The 27,033-nt window shown below is 41.2% G+C and overlaps 1 protein-coding gene across 24 annotated transcripts in view; it reads right to left on the bottom strand.

Annotated features, from left to right (window-relative positions):
* Positions 1 to 27,033, bottom strand: part of MAP2K5 (mitogen-activated protein kinase kinase 5) — a 279,080-nt gene that overhangs the window by 38,153 nt on the left and 213,894 nt on the right. For 16 of the 24 annotated variants that reach the window (XM_054239383.2, XM_078333472.1, XM_054239391.2 and 13 more), the window contains 2 exons: positions 7,228 to 7,289; positions 4,179 to 4,224 (listed from right to left, as the gene is read on the bottom strand). In XM_054239383.2, the coding sequence (XP_054095358.1) occupies positions 4,179 to 4,224; positions 7,228 to 7,289 (108 nt within the window). Of the gene's footprint in view, positions 1 to 4,178; positions 4,225 to 4,919; positions 5,054 to 7,227; positions 7,290 to 27,033 lie in introns of all 24 variants that reach the window. The other 8 variants (XM_054239387.2, XM_054239388.2, XM_054239389.2 and 5 more) reach the window with 2 other exon arrangements.

The raw sequence follows: 27,033 nt of genomic DNA, 5'->3' as shown, positions 1-27,033 counted from the left end.
CCTGCACAGTTGTCTGAAGCCTGCTGAGCACTGTGTCTGCCGCCTTCTCAGGGTCTCTACTATCTGAAAATTTGTCCCTAAGTTTGTTGGTCCCAGTTCACAGAGCTGGGGCAGCACTGACACGGGTCTTTTCTGTGAGTTGCAGCAGCGTGATTTAAAAGCAGATTCTTCGCTGCATGGGGTCGGGGTGGCTCACGCCTTAATCCCAGTACTTTGGGAGGCTGAGACAGGTGGATCATGAGGTCAGGAGTTAGAGACCAGCCTGGCCAACATAGTGAAACCCTATCTCTACTGAAAATACAAAATTAGCCAGGTGTGGTGGCATAAGCCTGTAGTCCCAGATACTCGGGAGGCGGAGGCAGGAAAATTGCTTGTACCTGGGAGGCGAAGGTTGTAGTGAGCTGAGATCATGCCACTATATTCCAGCCTGGACAATGGAGCGAGCCTCCATCTCAAAAAAAAAAAAGCAGATTCTTTAATATCACAGGAAAAGAACTGGAGGTGGAGGTGGAGGTGTTGTCTGTCTGTCTTGTGTCAGCATGCTGAATGTTCTTGACTGCCTGCATGCTTGGTTTACCTTTACAGCAGGGTTTAAAGCTGACTCCTGATTTATGCAATAGGCTCTTAAAGAACTGAAGGTCACACCTTTTCCAAGGATGAGGGACCTCCCTATACTTGAATGGGAGTCCATTCAAGATAATTCACTCGTCTGGGCACAGTGCCTCATACCTGTAATCCCAGCACTTTGGGAGGCTGAGGCTGGTGGACTATCTGAGGGCAGGAGTTCAAGACCAGCCTGGAAAACATGGTAAAACCTCGTCTCTAGTAAAAATACAAAAATTAGCCAGGCGTGGTGGTGGACACTACCTGGGAGGCTGAGGCAGGAGAATCGCTTGAGCCCAGGAGGTGGAGGTTGCAGTGAGCCAAGATGGTGCCATTGCACTCCAGGCCTGGGTGACAAGAGCAAGGCTCCGTCTCTCCCACACCACTGCAAAAAAGAATTCACTCAAGAAAAAGATCCATGTGGTAGGTGTGCTGTTTCTGGGATTCCTTCTATAGAAGTGGAATTTCTTAAGAGACTGCCCAGCTAGTGGTGAATATGTTGAAGGGGTTTCTGTTCCAGCAGGCACTAGAGGCTTTACACTGCTCTGAAAAGGTCTGAGACCAACATATACTCATGCTTTGCCCATCCTGTTTCCTTTGCCTGGAATGGCCCCTTCAAAACTCTCTATTAAAATGCACTTCATCTTCCAAAGGCCCTTTGCAAATGCTACCTTCTCCACCCAGTTTTTCCTCATGTCCCCAAATGGATCTCCACAAAACTCTGCAGTTCTTTTATAACAGTACTTCAAGTTATTTGTATACTTGCTATATCCCCTGAAAGACTGTATCTGTGTGGCTTCCTCTACTTTGTATCTTCTGTTGTGTCTAGAAGAAGACGGTGCACAGTGGTCTATCAACTACCAAATTCAATTATTTACTGAGTTCTGAGATCTCTTAGGATGATGTAGATGCTGATGCTAAATTTTTGAGAGAACTTCTGATGTAGCTTAATGGTTACATACCAGAAAACCACAGCAGCTCAAATGTGAGCAGTAAAGGAATTTCTTGGTTCGACTTTAAAATACTTCCACTGAGGATATAAAAACTGAAAACCATCGTAAGAACCACCACACAGAGTAGAGGGGATAAAATAACTAAACAACCAAATGAGCTCTAATACTGGGATTGTAAGGATCTGCAAAGTCTAACCCTGAGTGTTACATTCCATCTTTAAGACTGACACGGGCAGAGATTGCCCAGATGGTAATTTTAAGACTCGATAAGGGGTATTCTAGTATAAACAGTGACCTCACCACCTGAGTGCCCACTCTGCATGGCCCAGACCTAGCAGTCAGGGTGACCTGTCACACCAGTCCTGCATTCCGATTTCCTTAGACTGGGACTTACTGTGTTCACTGGTCAAGGTCACACCTGGAGTTCATATAGGAGTTCCCAAATAGTGAATCTGTAACTTCCAGTATTTGCATCTGCCCATCTCTGATTTTCTTTCTTTGATTTGGAAATGGAGGTCTACAGGGAAACCTTGACAATCCTGCAGGCCTCACATTTGAAGCAGCCCATGCAGCCCACACTGGTACCCTGCTGGCTGGAGTTACTGTGCTTGGGAGATAAACTGCTCTTTTTGTGAAAGGCACAGGCCCCCACCCAGAGTGACAAATGGGCTCTACAGTTCATGCATTCCAGAGGAGGCTCTCAGCTTCCAGATGGGAGCACCATCAGATAGGTTGTAGGCGGGGAGAGAAAAGGAAAAATTAAAGCCATTAATATGCTGGAAGGAATAAAGAGACTGGTTCCTTAAGATTGGGCCCCTAGGATGTGGCTCAGGTTCCTCAAGACAAAGGAAAACTCACATTCTTTTTGAGCCCATATTGGGCCCAATCTTTTGGCCAAAGTCCGGGCAGGGCCACTCTCTGACCACAGCAGCTTCACATAGAGTCTATTGTTCCCTGCCTCCTCACTGAGCCCTGCCAAAGCAGTGGTGCCTCATCACTGCTATACCTCTGGGAATACGTTCATTTAAAATCAAACAGTGAGCAGTACTAGAAATAATGTTAAATTAAGTATTGCATGGTGCTTCCTCTGACTACATTTCTCATTGTATTTTATTGATTTATTGATATTTATTAATTAAAAATGTGGGACCGCACACAACAGGGTGTAGAGTTGTAAAGAGATATATCTAAATACATATGTTCTCTCTCTCACACACACACATGGACACACACACACACACATCACTTGCTTTCAAGGCATTGAGAGTACTCACCCTGTAGCCTTGTCTTTACGATGTGCCACCCTGGAGTGGTGTTCCTTACCAACGTATACATCCATATACATTTATGGGTGTATGTGTGATCTGCAGATGTTTTATTTATAAGTGGCCAACTCATTGCGGCATTGAAACATGCATTTACAAACAAATATCTGTTTTATGAAACCCCATTCCTTTGTTTTAATAGCTGAGCTATCCAACCATAACATAATAAAGCACAAGGTAAATGGGTCTCCATCTCTAGAACCTGTTCCAAGTTTTCTCAAATGTGACTAACTGCAAGAATTTCCCAACCATCAGAGAGACCAAAAAAAAGAGGCCAGTTTATTCTAGACATGAAACCTGCAGAGTTCTACAGTGCAGAGCTTTTTAGGGGTGATCTTTACCTTGAAGCTACCCTGAAAACTGAAATTTTGCTCCATGGAACTTGCTGAAAAGCATTCAAGATACAAAAAAGGAAATGTACTGTTATTTTCTATTTGAGGAGGAAATCCATATTTTACAAAAGTTTGGGCACTGAAACTGTTTATTAGGTTGGAAATCAAAGGGTAAAAACCTCTGAGCCGCTATCTGTAAAATGCGTATTGTGTAAAGAAGGTAAAAGAAAATTGGTAGGAATTTGCTCGGACTGTAGTAATCTAAAGGCAGGGATTGGTATGCAAAATATCAGGAAGAACAGACTATAATTATTATTTACTAATGCTCAATCCTAATGTTATTCTAACAGCTTGTGCATTGTCAAATCAACAATCTGCACTAAATAAATGACCATTTGGGAATTGTTAGGGAGCATCTCTGTTCCTCTCCCTGCTTGACTAAAAACTGTCATTTGCAATCAAAGAAAGCTGCCTTGGAGCTGAGAACACAGCACTCAGCCTTGTAGCTGTCTCTTTCTGAGGAAAGACCAAAGATTCACGTTAACTTGATCTTTTGCAGCCAGTTTAATTTCATTCTACACGAATCTAAGAGGACTCCAGCCATATTCAGAAATTTTCTGCAGAATTGCACTAAAAATTTATTGTGCTGATGATATTCTCTGTTACCAATCCTCTGAATTCTAAAAGGTTTAATAGCTAATGAGGATAAGAGTAACCAGCATTAAGTTTGTGACCCTTGAGTGAGGCAAATGAAGAGTTCTGCATTAAGTTTCAAACAGGAGGTGGGTTTTTAAAAAGTGAAAACTATTATCTGAGGATATGAGCTTCAAAAAACATCTACCCAAGTGAAGTACATAATGTTGCCTTTTTAGAGCCTACAGCTGTTTTAAAAAACGAATTTGAAACAGAATGCTAAACATAAATATATAACTGAGAATTCTAATGTAACTAAAAACTTCACTTACCATCAATTCTTCAGGCGCTGGCCTTTCTTTCGGCTGTTTTCGCATGCTATAGGGGAGAAAAAAACCCTCATATTATCTGTGTCATTTGTACATTTTTACTATAATTTCTACCAATGGCTATTTGTACTGGAATTTGAATGTTTTCAAAATTCATCGTGTTCAATTCTTGGCCAAAGTATTAGCATATATTCCCTTTGTATTATTTTGGTCTTCAGCAGATTTCTGGAGTACCTTATGAGTCAGAAACGAAAAGTTTTTTTCTTACATTTTCACTTAAAAAACATTTTGCAATAAAGAATGAACTTAAATTAAATGTATCCTAATTCTACTTTTGAAGCTAATGTGAAAAAAGCAGCAATATTCTCTTCTTGACTCAGTTATCAATTTATTTCAAACTTAAATTTAGGGAATATACTGTTTTTCTTGGTAACTGGGATAAGACAGTAAAAAAAAAAACGAATGTAGAGTCAAATGAGAATACAACTCATCCCTTCACTATTACTCCGAAAGACAAGAAGTATAGAAAACAGGTCAGGAATCTAGACAACGCTACACAATTACAAGTGGCTTGCTGTAGATTATCTTGACTTGCATTTGTTTTGGCAACAAGGCAAGTTGATAATTCATTAACCAGCTGTGGAACAGCTAAATTTGTTTAAGCTGCTTAAAGAACCACATTCCTCATGCAAAATATTTCTTGTCTTCTATGCAATAGGTATAATTAGTAGCTGTAACATGTACTTAGCTATGTGATGAAGTATTCACACATGGGATGGAGGTGACTGTGGGTAGCTGCCTACTTGATGGCCGTATTTGTTCTAAACTCAGAGTGTTCATGGGATGAAGTCATGAAAAGAGACTGCTGCTTCTCTCACCTGGAAAAATCACACAGATGCTTTTTTCTTATACAAGGCACTCTTCTAACAAGCAAGAAGAAAACTTCATATAATCTCTGCCATTTGCTGACAGTCCTTTTTTTAAAAACAGATTTAATGATCATTTGGTAAACAAGAGTCATAGTTATGAACCATTAATGACATCGAGGACATTTGCGTTCCCTATAAATAACCATATGCACCTCTCAAATACTGCATCCATTAGCAACTAATTCCAGCTGTCTCGCCAGTGGAGTTGGTAACAGTCCTAATCTGACATTCCAAAGTAGCTGTATCTCTTGGGAAAAGGAAAACAAGGCTATTACCCACTAGCATTTCTGTTTCGGCTTGACATCTGTGGAAATTTGAATACAGGTTATCCCTCCCTCTGTCTCCATAAAACTTTTAAATAATAGCTGATTAATTTTTTGGACAGGAGGGAGGTGAAGCCTTATCCACTTTTCTCCCTGCTGCTCAGACCAGCCCCACCCCCAGGTTGGTCTCAGACCACACAGCAAGATAAGATTAGCACTGCGATCCTGTCACAAATCCAGCATCTCCTCCCAAGCAGAGAGTGTGATGCCCAAACCAGGCGCTCCAGGCAGTAGAGGACTTGCATGGTTTGTGTTTCAATTTTTGCATTTCAAAATGAAGCATTGCCATGTGTAAAACGCATGGTACACATTAACATGTGTTTTAGGAATTCCATGTAAAGGAAATGAAGAGGGGAATATATATTTCTGGATGATGGTTCTAACATCATTAAGGAGCTTCAAAACAACTCAAGATTCCAGTATTTAATCAATATGTACTCCTTTTTCTAACATGGCATGCTTTGGAAATAAAATCTTTTCAGGGTAAAAATAGTTTTTAAAAGCTACAGAATACCATATAAGTATTTTAAATAAGTAGAAACAGTGTTAACAAAATTTTTTTAATTGGGGGGAAAATTTCTTCCCCACATATATTTTCTATGGAATATAAACTGTATGAGACATTTTTATTAAGAGGTAACATGTTACATTTAGTCAAAAAGGTGACGAAGCTTGACATTTATATTAAGGAATATTTCTTGGTTTCCCTTTAGCATAATCATCAGATGGATCATGGTGGGAGGGGAAGGGGATGGTGCACACCGATTCTGGTTGGCGAGAATGCTGATAGCATTACTTTGCCACACCACAAAACCAAGGGTTTCTTTTGGTGGGGTCTGCTGATTCATTTTCCACCAGTGGACATGACTTTGGGAGAATGAGGACTTTGGTGAAGGAGGGAAAGAAGACCGATGTAGTTATGAAGGAGTTGCGGTTGGTTTTGTCTCCTGCTTTGAGGACAATGATTCTTATGTTCCCAAATTCCTCCTCTCTCCTGGGTAATTCTGCGTGCTGGGGAGAGGGAGAGGGCAGGGGAACACCCGGGCCTCCCAAGGCCACGTGAGTCCTGCAGGATGATGGAAGAGGGGAATGATGGTGAAAGGGGTAATAAAAGAAAGATCCGTTCTGCTGCGAGGAAAAAGGCAGAAGCCTGGCAAAAAAAACCCGTGGCAGTAAAATGCTTGTTTCTTCTTCAGGTATAAAATGACAAGGAGTTGCCTGGAGGCTCTGAGGGCCCCTGTGGCTCCTCTCAGTTCTTTAAGGGTTAAAGTGGGCTGAATGAACTGTTTTCATAGTCTTCCGAATGTCGAAATTCATTGAAATGGGACCCCAGTCTTATATTTAAAATACAACCAAAGATAAAAGTTATTTACTGAAAACCCGATGAATTAATAAACTATGCTGCTTCCACTAAGTGACAGACAGTTTTATGGGTAACTTGAGGTTACGTTAATAAAAATAAGCTTCATATGTCTGTTCAATAGGGGCTATAAAATTGTGTATTTCTTAAAAAAAAAAAAAAGGATGGCAACGGTATCTGTGCTTAAAGAAGTAACTTGACTTTCAGCAGTTTATTAAATCAGGAAAAAGGCTCTGAAGTATGCTTATGACCCTTTGTGTAAATAACGTTTACATAATTTAAACAATTTCTTCAGCTTTGCTGCCCCATCTGCCCAAGGCCTTGAAGTCCCTCCTGTCTCCAAAAGGAAGCAGGGAGAGCCATAAGGTCTCATGGAGCCGCCGAGTTAATGGCATGTATCATTTACATTGAGGGCATGGCATGTTTGTAAACGGGCTCACCACTGAGTGATGAAATGTACAAATGGTTCCGAGAACTCTCCAACTGGAAGGATGGGCGAATCCTGGGATGGAGGAAAAACATGTCACCAAAAGTCACACCAGTTCCTTCTCTTTCTTTATATTCCCCCTCCCCAACCCATGTGAAGGAGCAGTAGAAAGATGAATACAATGAAAATAAGGCCTCAAGCAATTAAAAAGATTATCTCCCCCTATTCCACACATTTAGGTAAAAATGCCAAATTTAAAGCCACACACATTTTACAATGGTGAGAAACATGAGAGCTGAGAGGGAGGGGAGGTGAAAAAAGGACAATGATAGCCACAGGGTAGGAAGGAAGGTAGGGAAAGTGTAAATGAGAAATTAATGATTATTTAAGTAACACACAAATGGTCTTGTAATTAACAAAGAGCTGTGAAATTATTCTTGTGTTGACCTTTGTTTCTTTTACTGGATTTGCTATTTATTTACACTTTCCTTTTTATTTACATTTGTTTGTATATTCAACTGCTCTTTACTGCTTGGCCCTAATAGAATAATTTGGATAAGATTTTTTTTAAAAACTTTAATATAAAAGCTTTTATAGAGCAAGTTGTTTCCTGAAAAGAAATTTCAGCCTATTTGCCAGTCTAGGCAGACTACTGATATGAGAGGAAGCCAGTGAATTAAGGATACAATGAAAAACTCCCAACTTGACCACCAACCAAAACTGGGATGGAGGTGGGAGTCAGTCAAAAGAGAAGAAAACTACACAGCAACAACCAACCACCACCACGTAACACAGAGAGCAAACCCCATTACCGGTTGCAAAGGAAGGCTTTAAGAATTTAGGAGTTTTTCCAAGAATGACAGAGAGCGCCACTGTGTTTATAGTGTAACAGCTCAGGATGTAATGAAATTACACTGCAGAGTACTTTAACAGTCATCTCATTAGACCTACAGTTGGAACAAGAGAGCCACATAAAGTAGGCAGCTGCAAATGACTCCATTCTCATCTATTCTCATTTGCTATTAAAAATACCTTTCGGCGGCTTTTTTCCTCCCTGACATCCCTACACAAAGTGCCCTGCAAAGTATGATACATGCACCTATTTAAATTAACAAAGGAATGACTTATTTTAATCTCACTGTGCTTTGGAGTGCTTTGGCCATTTGGATGAGCAATATATCATTACATACAACCTTCCAGCGCTGCAGGCAAGAAACTCAGAGCATGCAGCATTTGGTGGGAGCCAAACAATTTCTCTAGCACACAACTGTGTCAAATGCATGCATGTATTCATTATTGAGAACGAGAGGAAATAGCTTTGATGTAGTGGAAAAAAGAAGATGATGAAAGCACCCCTGCAATATGCGTGTCATTATCAATGGTGGCAGATAGATAAGATTGCACAGCCTCCTCTGTGATTAGTAAATATACATATAATCGCTGTGGCCAATTATCAGAAAAATGAGATCGGTAATTACAAGACAGAAAATTAACTAGAACTCTTATTAAAGCTTTGTTTCCAATTCATACAATTGGAAACTGCCTGAAAATACAATTAAATCAAAAGGAACTAAGGGGGTCAAGGCAGACAAAAAACAGCAACAAAAAAACCAAAAAACCAGAAGAGGCTAAAAGAAAAGAAACATGAACAAAATGTTTCTTGGTTTTTGCATATCTGTCCTCTTTGAATTTAATCTATTCATCCAGAAGAAGGAATGGTTAGTAATTCTAAAATTAAAATTCTCATCAGTAGAGAAAGGCTTCCAAGAGGAAAAGAAAACAAAGGAAAAATGGGAGTAAAACAAAATCTTTCCAGGTTCAAAGGATTACATGCAGGCATTATATAGAAAGGACATGAAAAACGGGGGTGGATGGGTGGCTGATGAAACAGTCCACTCAAAAGAAACAAGACCCGAAATAACATGACAAGTCCTCAATAAAGGTACTATAAAATGGTCACAGAAGTCCCATCGGTTTGAAGAGCAAAAATAAAACATGATATCAATTTCAGCTGCAGCCTGTTTTAGGAAAGCCATATATATCACCAAGCCTGTAAGATTCTACAAGGCCCAGCTGAAGAAATGACATTTTACTGTCTCAAGAACTATTAGTAAAAAGATAGTTCAAAGTCTGAGGTGCAAAAATTATAGACTCTGATCAGTGAGGAAGCTTCTCTAAGTCATCCCCTCATAGATGGCTTTTGAGGGTCTAGTACTGAAAGTGTCTGGAGTAGCAGCTGCTCTAAATTGCGATGCGGAGGAAAATAAAGGCCTGCTATCTTAATGTGGTTCAATATTTACCAAGATGCTTAAAGTTCTGGACTGGCTTTGATCTGGTATAAAACATGGAGCTAATGTGGGCCTCATTTCAAAGTATGATACCAAGAGTAAATTAATAAATTACAGACAAACAACTTGATGAAGATGTCATTTAAAAACGGATGAGAAACAAAATGAGGAAATGTGACATCTTGCATGGATAGTTAATTTTATTTAAGACCCGATATTGTAGCCTGTTAAGTTCCTCATATTATAAAACTAGGGAACACTGGGTGGTACCCATGAATAATTTATTTCACTTCTGAAAATGCCGGCCCAAGTCGACTTTGCAGATCCACAGCGAGTGGATTCTCATCTCAGTGGTGCCTGGAAAGAATCACTCATCAAAGATGTGGAGGAAATTCTAATCTCACGTGCACAATGCCAGATATTTATTTTTGTTTTAAAATCCACATCTCTTGCATTCCTCAAGGGAGAATTTTCTGAGATGCAGAAGACTGAGTGGTAGGGGATGGTGAGAATGCCACACATAAACACTGGGCAAAGGCATTTTCTGAGAGCCTCCAACTCCACAGAAGTATGCAGGCTGTTACAACTCCATAGGAAAGCAAATGAATATATCTGGGAGTGTTCACCGCACTGCACTGCAGGATTTTACAGAACACTTTGCTCTTTTTAAAGCAAATAAAATTACAAAGTTAGTTTTGATCAGGATGTGAAAGATCTCCAAGAACCTGCCTATTTTGTTATCTAATTCAAATCTGTGAGGAGGGAGGGAGGCATATAGTAAATTTGTGCTCCAGTTTCGCTGTAGCTCACAGGAAGGGAAAGTATCCAGTCATCCCAAGGGGTTCAGAGACTCTAGTAAAGTCATTGCTGCTACTTCTCAAAAATGCCCTCTATGAAATATAGGTTGTGGCAAGATGGAGAAATATATTTCAAAAATATAAATATGGGTTGAAGAAGCAGTTACACTGGTAATTCTCAGTACTGGCTGACACCGACTCTAAATTGTTAAGGCAAGTCACTCTCTTTAAGACCTTGGGTGCCATACTTCACCTTAAGGGCCTTTTTCGGATGCTTTTCCGTTGAACTTCTAAGCATGGAGGTATAGAATGAAGCAGTGGACACAACCTTAACCAAAAGCCTCAATCTGAGAGTCTAGTCTCAAATCAACTTTAGGGTCCTGCTGAAGGGACACAAGCTGGGTCTTGTTATCAAGCAGGCAACTGTTATATAAAAACAGCTGCCATAAACCATTTTAGTAAGCAATTCTGGTCATCAAGGAGGACAGTTTCCAAGCCTCAGAGGTTTCAGTAAGTACCTGGTCAGCCCCTTTTGCTAAATAACTGGAACACAAGCACACAGCACGCTAGAGAACAGCGAAGGACAATAGGAAAAAGTTTGAGTGATGCCTTTGCCTTGTGAATAATGAACAGTTCAAGAAGGTCAAACCATTACAACTGAAACTGTTTAATTATTAATTATGCACAATCTATGAGCAAAAGGACAAGTTCAGAATGCTTAATGTATGTTAACTTCAAGTGGACTCTCTCTGGGTATTTTGTTATTAGCACTTGTCAGCAAGGTACTCAGGCATAAAAAAAGGCAAGTAGCAGAAAGCGTGTGTGTGTGTGTGTGTGTGTGTGTGTGTGTACCTGCACACTCAAATAGCTAGTGGAGAAGACGAGGCAAGAGAAGATCCAATTCCAACCACAGTTGCTGCTAGTTCACTTACAGAGTCAGTGTGCCAGTCAGTGTATTTAGTGACCTTTAGAGCGGGCAGGTAAGCTGGACACTCCAAATACAGAAAGCAACAATGAGAAAAATGCTTTCAATATTCAAGGAATATTCTTTTTTGAAACTATAATGTTTCTTGGCTTTAGAAGAATGTGTGTCATTAATCTACTCTCCACTCCACAACTCTCCACCACCATACAAGTGCATGTGAAACTGGTAAATCTGAATAACGTCAGTGGTTTGTGTCTTGTATCTGTAACAATTTTCTATCTACAGTATAAACACTGTACTATACTTATGAGATGTTACTGTGGAGGGAAACTGGGTAAAAGGTACATAGGATCTCTCAGTATTATTTCTTTTTTTTTTTTTTTTCTTTTCTGAGACGGAATTTTGCTCTTGTTACCCAGCCTGGAGTGCAATGGCGCGATCTTGGCTAACCGCAACCTCTGCTTCCTGGGTTCAGGCAATTCTCCTGCCTCAGCCTCCTGAGTAGCTGGGATTACAGGCACGCGCCACCATGCCCAGCTAATTTTTTGTATTTTTAGTAGAGATGGGGTTTCACCATGTTGACCAGGATGGTCTTGATCTCTTGACCTTGTGATCCACCCGCCTCGGCCTCCCAAAGTGCTGGGATTACAGGCTTGAGCCACTGCGCCCGGCTCTCAGTATTATTTCTTACAACTGCATGTAAAATTATGTCAAAATACAAAGTTTAAAAAGAAAAGTAAGGGACAGGGACTATTTAAAAACAATCAGATGAGGCTCAGATTCTTAGCAGAACTCTGCTTTGTGTAAGGGAGAAAGCTGGCATAAATACTCAACTGGGAAAAACTTAAGGGCCCTTTGCTTAAAAAAAAAAGTTCTGAGGATTGCACTTTTGCCTGTAATTCATAATTAAAGGTGACAATGGGATCTGACAATGATGTCGTTGTTAAGATCAGACATAGATAAGGTATAACATAAACTACTGTGTAAAAATGATACAATCATTCATTATTCATTCATTCATTCAACAGCTTTTGTGGGCATCTACCATGTGGATGGAATGCAATGAGTCTGGCATTGTGGAATGGCTGACACTTAATCCGTATTCTCAAGGAATTTGTGTATTGTTCAGAGGGATAAGATGTGCACCCCTAATAACCAGCCCTGCAGGATGGAGGAAGTGGCCACATAAGAGTGCCAAAGCTGGGCACTCAGGACGAACAGTGGAGCACTGAGGTTTGGTTCAGTTTGGCTGGCAGACATGAGTTCACAGACGAGAGTCATGGGGAGTAAAGTGTAAGAGTCTGCGCTGTGTGAGATACCTTCTTTGCTCTCCTACTTTCTTCTTTCCTCTCTCCCAGACAGCACCTGAGGGTGGGAGGGACCTTGAATGTTGTAGTCTGGGTCCTATTCCCTTCTCCTTATACAAACCAGACATTCCTTCAAACCTTATGCATATTAGCAGTAAAGCAAAGGAAGTTAGGACAACTTCTCAAAAATCTCAAGGTGTTGGCTGCGCTGGTGAGTTCTGAGGGCAGTTATACCGTGTTTGGATTAAACCAGTATGGTCCTCTAACTTTTTCTTAATAGCCCACTTCTAGACTTACAGTGTCAAGCCGTCGAACCGACAGGTGTTCAACACTGGAAAGTCACCTGTAGTCTGACCAATATTGAGAGTCATGCTCCATATTTTAAAAGTAAATCTTTTAATTCATGTCAGACGTTCCTTTGGCCTGGCCCAACAATGTCTACTCTTATGCGTTGGGATTCATACTAACTGGCAAAGCTCTATTGGATCGCTCCATTTCTATCCTCAGTGCTGGGATCAAAAGTCACTTGTAATTCTAGGGACTTCATGCCCAACAGGATAGCATTTTGCCTGTCAGACCCCAAATTGGTTTCTGATCCTCCACTGTTCACTGCCTTAAAGTAGCATCTTTATAAGACAACTGGCAGAACATAGGGCAAATCTGTACTCGCCTGGGGAGAAACCTGAGTTAAAAAAAAAAAATCTAAAGAAAACATGAAAAAAGCTGGACCCTCACCTCTAAGGCTCTCCATAGAAGCTAATCTTCAGATCAAAAACAACCTGTCCAAGATGTAAACTAACGTGAGATTCTGGGAAAGCAGCTACATTTTAATACTTTAAAGGTCCTCAAGGTTTATATCTGCTGTGACAGAATGTAGACGGGGGAGAAAAAAGCAGTCACATGTCATCAGAAGGAGAAAGGTAGCAAGGGGATGAATAGATGCTCCTGGTCCCAGAATGAGTCTCGTTTAGAGTGTGACTAGCCATAACTACACAGCAGATTTGTATAAACTCAATCAATGCTTGTTCTAACACTGAGTTTCTTTTAAAATGTGACCACTCCATGAGGAAACAATCAGCATTTTGACTCTTAGTGTATTTTTGATTTCATGATGCAGATGGAACTGACCTACTTCTCGGGGTGTTACGAGGGAAAACATCAGGGTGAAAGCGAGGCTCTGAACTTAGGAAGGCTTTATAGATGTCATACCAGAGAAGAAAGCCTCTAACCCCACTCAGCTGGAGAACAGAAAGCCCGCTTTTACTCATCCCACTCCACATCAAGTCTTGAGCAGAGAAAGTGAAAGATGATTCAATTTCCACACTGGGTCATCCCATGCTCTGGGTTGCCAGGTGTGACAAATTACAGGTGTGGGCATTTTGGTGTGAAGTTCTGTCCACTGGGTCTGGGCTGACAGTAGCAGCTCATTTAACTTGTCTCAGGTGGACCTGGAACCATGGGCTAAAGGCCTGAATTTCTGCCACTGAAACGCCCATCCTACCCATAAACCCTTTAATCAAGGAGAACCAGCTGTTAGCCAAGTGAACATCACTACCAGATGGCTTATAAAAAACAAAACATAAATGAACAGGTCTAAAGGAATCTGTCTCTGAGTAACTGAAATTTGAGATTATAGCGATTTTTTTCCTATTTTCTTCCTCTCCTAAATGTGTTTTTGGAAGTTCTTCGGTACTGGGATAAAAGAGAAATGATCTTGGTCAGTAATGTCAAAATGAACTCTTCATTCAGTCTGCTTGTGGTTTTTTGTTTGTTTTGTCATTTAAAAGATTTATATTGACTCAGAAATTTTGTAAACATATGGTAAAGATCTTGGTGTTTCATAACATTTCTTGAAAATAGGTGAGTGGAGAAATGGAAAACAGATTAATCTTTTAAACTGTATTTATAATTGCTTCCTTTCCGAAGCCAATGAACATCTTGTTTCTCTTTTTATTTTAGGTCTCTTCTTGGTCATAAGCCAGAGTACACAGCATTTTTTAGAGGTGCCTACATGAACAGTACACACTCGCTCACACACTAACATCCACACACATCTCCCTTTTCAGTGGCTGAGGCAGAGCAGCAAAAACATACTTGTCTCATACCGAGGGATTTCATTTACAAAAGTAAAACCTGTTATTGTCCTCTTTCTCTGCAGCCTCCCAATGCATTTCTACTGCTTTTTCATAAAACAGTGCTGCAAATAATCAAGCATGACCATTGACATCCACAAGATTGAGTTTTAGGAACCATTAAATGAGCTCACCCTCGTGGGAAGGCTCCTGCTCAGGCTGCTCTAAAGGTAATTATTCAGCAATTCCTACCTGTGCTTTTACCTTGTCCCTATACAGTGTTTGAATTTCATACACTGGTCAGGTCAACTTTTTTCCTCAAGAAAAGTCCAGCTATACATGTTTGATCTAGTACCTAAATTACAGTGTTAATATACACACTGGCATTTCACCTGGTTCTACAGCAGAAGTGCTGATTAAAAGCAGTCTTAATTAAGGGTAGATCATAAACTATATTAAAAACAAAAGAGAACAATCTAGGAGAGGAAAAAAATCCTTAATAGGTGCTTAAATGAAAAAAAAAATGGATCTTTTCATAGATAAAGAATTAAGATTGAAACATCTGAACCACATCCGCACACTGTGAAAGTACAAGAACCTGGCAGGTCTGTGTCCTGAAAAACCAACAAGCCATAACACTATCAAGTCAGACTCTGAGAACTCACTGTATATCCGAAGTCCACATCACCACACTATACATCCTCTTGAATGTTCACTCAACTGTTAGTTAAAATAATTTTTGCCATTTGCCACCTGCACTGCCAGCCACAGAAAAGGGGGAGAACAGAACTACCAGTGGCTGTGTGGTGTATGAGCATTGGCTGTATTTGCTTACATATTTTTAAACAAATTCAAAGGCTGCTTCAGCTGCAATTCGAAGGTTGGGAATTATATGTGAAATTGTGCTATTATTGGTTTCATACAATAGAGAGAGAGAGAGAAGGGAATTTAAAGCTGATTTAAGGAGACACTACACCAGTTTAAAATTAGTTACTATGAGAGGAACAAAGGGAAAGAGGGAGGGAGGGAAGGAGAGGAAATGAAAAAAAACAGAACTACATACTGTGAAATGAAAAAGTTCAGTTAGAATGTTCATCAGGATTTGGAAAATCATAATGCCATCTGCTACTCTGGACCTCAGAACATCAGGGATCTCGTGGGCCCAGACGCTTCCATTTCCAGGAGGAAGGAAGGAACTTGACACTCCCTGGAATGCTGCCTCCATTCTGGAATGGAGGCAACACCCCGGCTGACCAGTTTGGAATCACTTTTGAGAACATTTGTACTGCTCACATATACATTTTCCCTGGTTTAGAGAAAATTAACGGCCGGCAAAATGATTACAGCAATTTAGCAGTGAAGCAGAGCAGTGCCCCAGCCCAAGCTGCTGGGTAACTGACCCTGGCATCCAACTTGGGCTCAGGGTGTGTAGGTCCCATCATGGTGGATTAAATGAGCATTGTCCTACGGCTGGGTAAGACTTCACAATAGAGCAACACATGTTAAATGACAGCAGCCAAAACTGGCCCCACCAGGCAACTGCCCATTCACAGACCTTCACCACCAAGAAATTAATTCATTAATAATACATCAGGCTTCATGGATGATTCAAAGGAAATAACACAAAGCTACTTGCTCAATGACTGCCTAAAGATGCAGAATTTTTCCTGGTTAAAAAATCCCCACAAATCTAATTGATTTACTAAATCAAAATTATTGGGATGCTTATGTTAATATGTTGGTTAGTAAAAAAGAAGAAATGGATAAGGTCACTCAGTGCCACTTGGAAGTAATAAAAAAAAAGATTTTTTTCAGCAATAATAAATAAAATCTAATTTTATATGACTGTTTAAATATATATGTATTTTTACTTCAAGTGACTTTGTACATCCTTCAGACTACTGGGAAAAAATTTTCTTTTAACTTATGTCTTCTGTAACATTTTCTATTCACTTCTTTCTTACTCCTCCCTTCTGACAACTCATAAATATGAATTAAATATAATTATAAATGAACAGAACATTAACTTTTGGATTACTGCTGTGTTTTGGTAGAATGTTAATGTCATTTCTAAAGAAACAGTTATTACCAATAGAAAAAGTAATTACTAAAGGAATCCTGGCCTTAATGCTAACCTATTTTCAATTCTCAAACCAGCCAAACTGAATTAATTTAAACATGCTGGACTTTTCAAAGAAGGTATCAGATTTCTAAAGATTGCCTTACATAAAAGGGGAATATCAGTTTTCAGCATCCCAATGATATATTCCCAACACTTTGAAACACAGGTCTAGTTGACAATATTGCTAGAGGACAGGACCACTGTGTGTATATGCTTGTATTAACTTACTGAGTTTCTGGCCGGGTGTGGTGGCTCACACCTGTAATCCCAGCACTTTGGGAGGCCGAGGCGGATGGATCATGAGGTCAAGAGATTGAGACTGGCCGGGCACGGTGGCTCACGCCTGTAATCCCAGCACTTTGGGAGGCCGAGGCGGGTGGATCACGAGGTCAAGAGATCAAGACCATCCTGGTCAACATGGTGAAACCCCGTCTCTACTAGAAATACAAAAAATTAGCTGGGCATGGTGGCGCGTGCCTGTAATCCCACTACTCAGGAGGCTGAAGCAGGAGAATTGCCTGAACCCAGGAGGTGGAGGTTGCGATGAGCCGAGATCGCGCCATTGCACTCCAGCCTGGGCAACAAGAGCGAAACTCCGTCTCAAAACAAAACAAACAAAAAAAACTTACTGAGTTTCTATTGCCTCAGTCATTAACTAATATAAGCTGCAAGCACCATGAAATCCCACAACACAGAAACCTGTTTGTGGGAGTGGTTAGAGCTAGTCACTGTGGTCAGACACTGTGGGTTTGCAGGTCCTGTCTCCCTTTAACCACCTGCAGTTATGTGCTGTGACAAGAATAGGCCACGCCATCCTTGGGATGCTGGGAATAGGAGGGGGTGGTGTTCCTTTTACTTCTTGCTCACTTCAGAAGCCAGCGTCATGGCAAAGTCTTTCAGGTAAAGATGAGTAGGTATTATTTCCTCTGAAGTTAGTTAATCCCACTTTTTTTTTTCTAGACAGAGTCTTGCTCTGTCATCTAGGCTAGAGTTCAGTAGTGTGATCTTGGTTCACTGCAACCTCTGCCTCCCAGGTTCAAGCGATTCTCCCACCTCAGCCTCCCGAGTAGCTGGGAATACAGGCACGTGCCACCATGCCTGGCTAATTTTTGTATTTTTTGTAGAAATGGGGGTCTCACCATGTTGCCCAGCTTGATCTCAAACTCCTGAGCTCAAGCGATCTGCCTGCCTTGGCCTCCCAAAGTGCTAGGATTACAGGTATGAGCCACAGTGCCTGACCTAATCCCACTTTTGAATTTCAGGGAGGTATTATTAGGCAATCATTCTTACTATCAGCACCCCTCACCCCCGGCACCGGCTATTTTCATAGCCCAGTGGCTTCTCAGGCAACCTGCCTAGGAATGAGTGATTCTATATCATGAATGAATTTTTTTTAAGATAACACATTTAAGAGCCAAACTTACTGTATTTCAACAGAAATCTTTCTAAAAGGATTCATGCTCCTCACTGCCAAATTAAACAGAGTACGCCAGATAGAATTCAATTAACTGAAACATATGGGGTCATTCATAGAAACAGCAAAACTGAACTGTGCTGCAGAATACCTGTGCCCTTTGAGCATGTCTGCAATACTAAGCTGTCTTCTTTCACAGCTTTATAAAAAACCTCTTTCTTTGATGCCAAAATATTCAGTGGTCACTTTTTGCTTTCATCAAATCAATGCCAGTATAACAGAAGGAACCTTCCCTTTGATTGTCAGTCAGTTTCCTTGTTGGTAAACTGGAGTGTTGTGGGGAAAGCATGTGACTTGGGGAAACATTGTAAACCATAAAGGTTAAGGCTTAGACTTCTGAATTCTGGTCAAGGACCATATATTAGCTAAACACCTTCTCATCACATATTCTCTGTCACTTTTTGGATGTGTGTTTCTGAAGTCTTGAAAAAAACAGGTGTTGAGATTGATGCATAAATGTCATTTCATGAATATTTACAAGAGCCTACAGGATGTTAGGTGCAGTACTAGAAAGATAGAAATTAAAAATCTAGGCTGGGCACGGTGGCTAACACCTGTAATCCCAGCACTTTGGGAGGCGGATCACGAGGTCAGGAGTTCGAGACCAGCCTGGCCAACATGGTAAAATCCCATCTCTACTAAAAATACACACACACAGAAAAATAGCTGGATATGGTGGTGGGTGCCTGTAATCCTAGCTACTTGGGAGGCTGAGGCAGGAGAATCGCTTGAACCTGGGAGGCAGAGGTTGCAGTGAGCTGAGATCACGCCACTGCACTCCAGCCCAGGTGACAGTGCAAGACTCAAAAAACAAAACAAAACTAAAACACAGAAAGAAATCAAGTCTGGGAACTTAAGAATCTAGTGGTCAAACTCATAACTGGATCTGGAACAGGAATGAATATGTGTGTTTTTTTTTTTTGAGACGGAGTTTTGCTGTTGTTAACCAGGCTGGAGTAAAATGGCATGATCTCGGCTCACTGCAACCTCTGCCTCCTGGATTCAAGCAATTCTCCTGCCTCAGCCTCCCAAGTAGCTGGGACAACAGGTGCACACCACCATGCCCAGCTAATTTTTGTATTTTTTAGTAGAGACGGGGTTTCACCTTGTTGACCAGGATGGTCTCAATCTCTTGACCTCGTGATCCACCCACCTCGGCCTGCCAAAGTGCTGGGATTATAGGCGTGAGCCACCGTGCCCGGCCATGAATATGATTTTGAACGAGGTGCTTGGTGATCTCCCATGAACAGAATCATCCCTTGAACATGCCTCTCTTTCCGTGTGCCCCATCTCAGGAGGGTACCACCATGTACCCGACTGCCCAAACCCTGTGCTTCATCCCTGACCCTATCGCCCTACCCTCCATTATATCCAGTTACTCACCAAATGCAGTTAGTTCTGTCTCCTAAATGCCCTTCAAACATGGTAAGGCTGTCCTGACTAAACCTCTCCAATTTCTGATCGGAGCTACAACTTCAATGTCCTTTCCAATCCATCTTCCATAGCCCTGCTACCGTGATTTTTCTAAAACACAATCTGGCTATGTTGATCCCTTGCTTAAAACTCTTTCAGTCTCCCCATCCTCCCTCCGGCACAAATATCTCTAAGCATGGGATATAAAGATTCTTCAAAATGTGGCCCTTGGTTCATCTCATAATACTTGCCCAAGCACCCCTGCCATACTGGACCCCCTGCAGGGGCCTCAGAGATCTCCAAGGCTCTTACTGGCTATCCTTCTGCCTCCTCTCCTCTGCAGAGCTTCCCTGGTAGCCCCTATCTCCACCCCGAGTTCTCTCCTCAGGTGTTTCCCCAGCACCTTGTCCACACTTTAATGATATAATTTACATGGCTACAAACATGATTAAATGCCATACTGTAAATACCCATTTATGTGAGTGGTGAAAATGACAGTCACTATGGTCCTCTGAGAGCCCAGGCCATCAAGTCTCATACTACTCACACTACCTGCAGTTCAGTGATCTGTATATATGACTGTTTACTTGTCTGCCTCCTCGACTGGAGGAGGCAAGAGCATCTTATTCATTCTCCATCCCCAGTACCTGGCTCTGGGATTAACACTGGTTTACAGAATGACTGTTTGGGTTATCATCAGTGGTTTTCAAACTATAATCCATGGAACTCCCAGTTCTTTTATGCAGGTGCTGTGGGAAAGGGGGTGCAGATCCAAATCTCTCATCCTCTGACCAAGCCAAAATAGCCTCATGTTCATCTATTTTATAGGTTGGGTTTTTGAGCAACATAAAGAGGTCAAGGGCTTTTAGAAATGTGTGAAAATTAACTACTGTATCAATGGGAAGATATATTTTATTTAAAAATGTCTTTTAGAAATACTATTTTTTATGCAAATAAAAACCACAGTGAAATGTCACCTCACATTTTGTTAGGATGGCTATTATAAAAAAGTCAAAAGGCAATTAGGGATGGTAAGGATGTGGAGATAAGGGAACCCTTATACACTATTTGTGGGAATGTAAGTTGGTACAGCCGTTACGGAAAACGGCACAGGGGATGTTCCTCCAAAAGCTAAAAACAGAACTACACCATGATTCAGCAATCCGGCCTCTGGGTATGGATCTAAAGGAAATAAAATTACTGTCCTGAAGAGGAACTGCACTGCCATGCTCACTGCAGCGTTATTCACAACAGCCAAGATATGAAACCAACCGAAGGATGAGTCAACAGACGAATAAAGAAAACGTGGTGTGGACACACACCATACACACCACAGTGGAATCTATTCGGCCTTAAAAAAGGAAATCCTGTCATTTGCAGCAGCGTAAGAACCTGAAGGTTCAGACACCTGAACACGATAAGTGAAGTAAGTCAGACACAGAAAGACAAACACCGCATGATCTCATTTAATATGAGGAATCTAAAATAGTTGCACTCATAGTCGCAAAGTAGAAGAGTGGTTACCAGGGGCTTGGAGGCAGGGGGAGATGGGGAGGTGTAAGTCAAAGGGTACAAACTTACTTTTAGAAGATAAATATAGCATGGTGATTATAGTTAATAATGCTATATTATATATTTAAAATTTGCCAAAGGAGTAGATCATAAGGTTATCAACACACACACACACACACACACACACACACACACACACACACACAGTAACTGTGTGTGGGGTTGGATATATTAGCTTGATTGTGGTAATCCTTTCACAATGTATATGTTTGTCAAAACATCACATTGTACACCTCAAATACATATTCTTTCTATTTGTTCATTGTACCTCATTAAAGCTGGGAAAAACACAACTTTCACATTCCACTAGGCACAAATGTATTCAAAACTTATGTGTATCTTATTTCTTTCTTCCTATTCTTGATCAAAGCAAGCAGCATTAGAAAAGGGTGAGAAGGCCGGATGCGGTGGCTCATGCCTGTAATCCCAACACTGTGGGAGGCCGAGGCAGGTGGATCACCTGAGGTCAAGAATTTGAGACCAGCCTGATCGATAAGATAAAACCCCATCTCTACTAAACATACAAAAATTAGCCAGGTGTAATGGCATGTGCCTGTAATCCCACCTATGCAGGAAGCTGAGGCATGAGAATCACCTGAACCCGGGAGGCAGAGGTTGCAGTGAGCTAAGATCGCGCCACTGCATTCCAGCCTGGGCAACAAGAGCAAAACTTCATCTCAAAAGAAAAAAAAAGAAGAGGGTGAGAGAGAGAGAAAATGTTGCCATATTAAGGGCAGACTCCTTCAATCAGGAACAGGTGGTTTATCCTAGAGTTCATTTGGAATGCACATGATACTCAAAACATAGTGTCCCTCCTAAAAATATTGTAACAATGCCAGGGTTCTGGGCCAATAGACAGGGAGGACTGTGGCAAGCCACAGCTCTAGGAAGAGAGCCTTTGTGCCCTAGTGTCGGGGAGAGATGCTGGCTTTCTCCATTAGGTTTGTAGCTGAAAAAATGGGGATCAACAGGAATGCCACAGTGAGGATGTGGGGAGGACAATGAAAGAGGGTGGCTGGCTGAGTCATGAGCAAAACAAGGGCGGGCATCCTTGCTGTGGGGCCTGGCCTGGGGTCTCTCAGGATGAGAAGGACTAAAGTGGATTTGCTTAAGATGGGAACAGACTTTCTTGGCAATAACCCATGAATTTAACAGCTCATCATTACAAAATCCCACTTATAAAAGTCTATGTCTTCTGCAAGTTCTTATGACTCTATGTAACCATAAAACTTAATGAAGACATAAGAGAGCCTCTGCTGTTTACTTATCTGCCTGACTGGCATGTGCATGCCATTATGGTGGTACTGAAAAGAATCATTATGAATAGGGACAACCATCTACCCACCAAACACCTGGACTCACAAGAGGCCTCACATGGACTCTTCGCTTGGATATGGCTCCCCTGATGCTTTCTAGAAATGCTAGTGAAGACGACCAGTGGTGGAGGAGGCACTGTTTGATGCTGGCCCAGCCTGGATGCTCTGTGAGAAGGATGGAGGTTAATCACACAGCTAGACACTTCTATGCATGTCAGTCAGGCAGACTAAGAGGCAGCTAACATTTCTGTTCTAGAAGAGGGTGACACTGAACAAAAGGCGACGAGAAAATGGAGGATTGGGAAAAGGAGGAGAAAAGGAGGGAAGAGCCTGCTTTATAACCACGTTATTAAAAAGCTTCTAAACGCCAGGCATGGTTGGTTCACACCTGTAATCCCAGCACTTTGGGAGGCTGAGATGGGCAGATCACATGAGGTCAGGCGTTCGAGACCAGCCTGGCCAACATGGTGAAACCCTGTTTCTACTAAAAATACAAAAAAAAATTAGCCGGAGGTGGTGTGCACACCTGTAATCCTAGTTACTCAGGAGGCTGAGGTGGGAGGATTGCATGAACCTGGGAGGCAGAGGTTGCAGCGAGCCAAGATCATGCCACTGCACACTCTAGCCTGGGTGACAGTGCAAGACTCTGAATGAATGAATGGATGAATGAATGAATAAATAGCTTCTAAACTTCTCCCTCAGTCTCATTTCTCCTACTACTCACCTCAGCAGAACTGTCTTAGAAAAAAAACCACAGATCTCAACATGTCAAACCTTCCAAGCATCTCTCTTGGCTACAGGGTAATACCTAAGCTTCTTGGTACAGTATTTGAGATGCTTCCTGTATTTTTTTCTAGCTTTACTTTGGGCCAACCATTAGTCTTGAAAGCCACCTCACACTTCAGACACGTATGGTTGTGTTCCTCCCTCTGCTGGGACAATCTTCTCCCCATTTTCATTTTGTGACTATCAAGGTATTCTAAAGCGCAGCTCGAATATCATCTCTTCTCTCATGCTTTGTTATCTTCCCACACCTTCCAACCTTGCACAGAACTGTTTACACAGCTTTATTATAGTTTTTAACATAATGAATCAAATCTAGTTCATGAGTTTGTCTTCCACTAGATGATTATGAAGTCATCTAGCACAGGAATTTTGTCCCAGGACCTGGTAGAGATCGTGGCCCAAGCAGGAGCTCAGTAAATGTTCCTTGAAGTAAATAAAAACACCAATTTTTCTAGCTGTGGTAGTCTTCTACAAATGGAATGCGGTTTAAGTGTGTCTTCCCTTTTCTTCTGCTGAAGGCCATCCTATCCAGCTGGGAAGCTAAACACAGAGGCCATCACAGAGAAACTCTCTGCTTTCTATTTCTCTCTTTGAAATTTAAATTTTAAATACAATTCACAAAAAATACAGTTTACTCTTTTAAAGTAACAACCCAGTAGCAAAATATTTCTACCACCCTAAAAAACAGAAAAAAACCTTGCACCTGTGACAGTCGTTCTCAATTGCCTTCTCCGCCCAGTCCTTGGCAATCACTAACTCACCGACTTCCTGTCTCTACGGACTTCCCTATCGTGGACATTTCATAGACTATGCGGCTTTGTGTGTCTGGTTTCTTTCATTTAGCATGTTTTCAAGGTATATCCATATTGCAGTATTTATCAGTACTTCATTCCTATTTATCGTTGAGTAATAGTCCAATGTGAACTTTTGGATTCTGCCTACGTTTGGGTTATTATGAATAGTGTTGCTATGAACGTTCATGTATGTTTCTATGTGGACATATGTTTTCCATACTCCAGGAGTGGAACTGCGAGATCATATAATTGTTCTATGTTTAGCTTTTTGATGAATGGTCAAACTGTATAACCGTTCATCTGTATAACCACAGCAACTGTGTAACCATTTTATGTTCCCATTAGCAACGTATGTGGATTCCAATTTCCCTACATTCTTGTCACCACTTATTTCCTGGTTTTTCTTTTTTCTTAAATTACAGCCATCCTAGTGGGCATGACGTGGTCTCTCATTCTGGTTTTGATTTACATTTCCTTAATTGTTGAGCATATTTTCATGTGCTTATCAACCATTTGTATATCTTCTTCAGAGAAACATATATTTCAATCCTCTCCCCATTTTAAAATTCAGCTGTTTGTCTTTTAATCAGTGAGTTGTAAGAGTTCTGCATACATTCCGAATAGCAGACCTTTATCACATGTATGATTTGCAGATATTTTCTCCATTCTGTGGACTGGCTTTTCACTGTCTTGATAGTGCCCTTTGACACACAAAACTTTCAAATTTGGACAAAGCCCACCTTTCGTTTTTGTTTGCTTCTGCTCTTGATGTCATAGCTAAGAAGCCATTGCTAACCTGAGGTCATGGAGATTTACATCTATGTTTCCACTGAAGTCTTTGATTTACTTTTGAGTTAATTTTTGTGTATGATGCAAGGTAAAGGTCCAAATTCACTCTTGCATATGGATATCCAGTGGTCCCAGCACCGTTTGTTGAAAAGACGATTCTTTGCCACAGAATGGTCTTGGTTATCAGAAAACAATTGACCATGCATATACGGGTTTATTTCTGGACTCTGAATTCTATTCCATATGTCTATCCTATACCACTACCATACTATCTTGATCAGTGTAATTTTGTAATAAGTTTTGAAATCAGAAAGTATAAATCCTGCAACACTGTTTTGTTTTTCCTTCGATGACTGTTTTGGCTGTTCTGAGTCCCTTGCATTTCCATAGGAATTTTAGGATTAGTTTATCCATTTCTGCAAAAAAGCCTACTGGAGTTTTAATACGAATTACACTGAGTCTGCAGATCAATTTTGAGAGTACTTCCATCGTGATGATATTAAGTCTCCCTTTGTGAACATAAAATGTCCTTCCAATTCTTTTGTTTTTGAGAGGGTCTTTTCTGTCGCCCAGGCTCGAGTGTAGTGGCATGATCTCTGTTCACTGTAACCTCTGCCTCCTGGGTTCAAGTGATTTTCCTGCCTCAGCCTCCCGAGTAGCAGGGATTACAGGTGTCCGTCACCCTGCCTGGCTAATTTTTGTATTTTTAGTAGAGAGAGGGTTTCGCTGTTTTGGCCAGGCTGCTCTTGAACTCTTGATCTCACGTGATCCACCTGCCTTGGCCTCCCAAAGTGCTGGGATTACAGGTGTGAGCCACCGTGCCCGGTCTTTCCATTTATTTCAATAATGCTTTGTAGTTTTTGGTGTACAAAACTTTCCACTTCTTTTGTTAAATTTATTCCTAAGTACTTTATTCTTTATGATTATAATTTATGATTTACTTATTTATTTATTTTTTTGAGGTAGGATCTCACGGTCACTCAGGCTGAAGTGCAATGATACCATCATGGCTCACTGTAGCCTCAACCTTCTGGGCTCAAGTGATTCTCCCACCTCAGCTTCCCGAGTAGTTAGAACTAGAGGTGCATGCCAACATGTCTGACTAATTTTTTTATTTTTTGGAGACAAGGTCTCACTGTGTTGCCCCACACCGGTTTTGAATCCTTCTGCCATGGCCTCCCTAAGTGCTGGGATTGCAAGTGTGAACCACTGTATTTGACTGTATATACCACCTTGGGTAGCTGATTTCAAATGGTACTTTTTAGTTTTGGTAAGGTCACTATCAGGAGTGCAAAGACCAAAGACAGGCCAGGTGCGGTGGCTCACGCAGGTAATCCCAGCACTTTGGGAGGCCAAGGCAGGAGAATCACTTGAAGTCAGGAGTTCGAGACCAGCCTGGCCAACATAGTGAAACCCCATCTCTATTAATAACACAAAAAATTAGCCAGGTGTGGTGGTATGTGCCTGTAGTCCCAGCTACTTTGGGAGCTGAGACAGAAGAATCACTTGAATTTGGGAGACAGAGGTTGCAGTGAGCAGAGATCTTGCCACTGCACTCCAGCCTGGGCAACAAGAGCGAAACTCCATCTCAAAAAAAAAAAAGAGGAAGACTGAAGACAGATGGTCAGATTGTTGAGGCAAAAGGTAGTCACTGACAAGAATGAGGCGTGCCCATAGAGAACAGTGGCAATCACAAGAGGGCACAGGAAAAGCACCATGTAGAGCAGCACAGTTACTAAGGCAGATCAGCCTTGGGGCAAAGGGCTCTATACAATTCAAGAGGCCCAACAATATCACTGTCAATGCCAAATACTCTGGCAAAATGGTTGGTAAAATTCAGTGAAAGAACAAGGTAAACCTCACACAATTCTACAGCCCTGGAGGGCATCAATACATCAAAGTTTAAGTTCAGTACCACGTTCAGAACAAGGGCCTAAGTCACTGAGAAAAGGTTAAATGATATTCACCACACTCTGTCAACAGGCTGGCAAAAACAAATAGATTTTAGAAACACTTCTTTCTAAAAATGCAAATTTTCTCATAGCTGTCAGAGCTTAACGTAATAAATTTCAGTTATGTGGACAACAGGGGCAACTTATTCCCCAAAGTTATCAGATGGCTAAGGCATCAGGTACACATAGACACACATCACTTACAAAGAACC

The sequence above is a fragment of the Callithrix jacchus genome, chromosome 8, assembly GCF_049354715.1.
Source record: "Callithrix jacchus isolate 240 chromosome 8, calJac240_pri, whole genome shotgun sequence".
In the NCBI taxonomy this organism is placed as follows: domain Eukaryota; kingdom Metazoa; phylum Chordata; class Mammalia; order Primates; family Cebidae; genus Callithrix; species Callithrix jacchus.
Note: the sequence above shows the minus strand (reverse complement) of the source record. Positions and strands in the feature narration are given on the sequence as shown.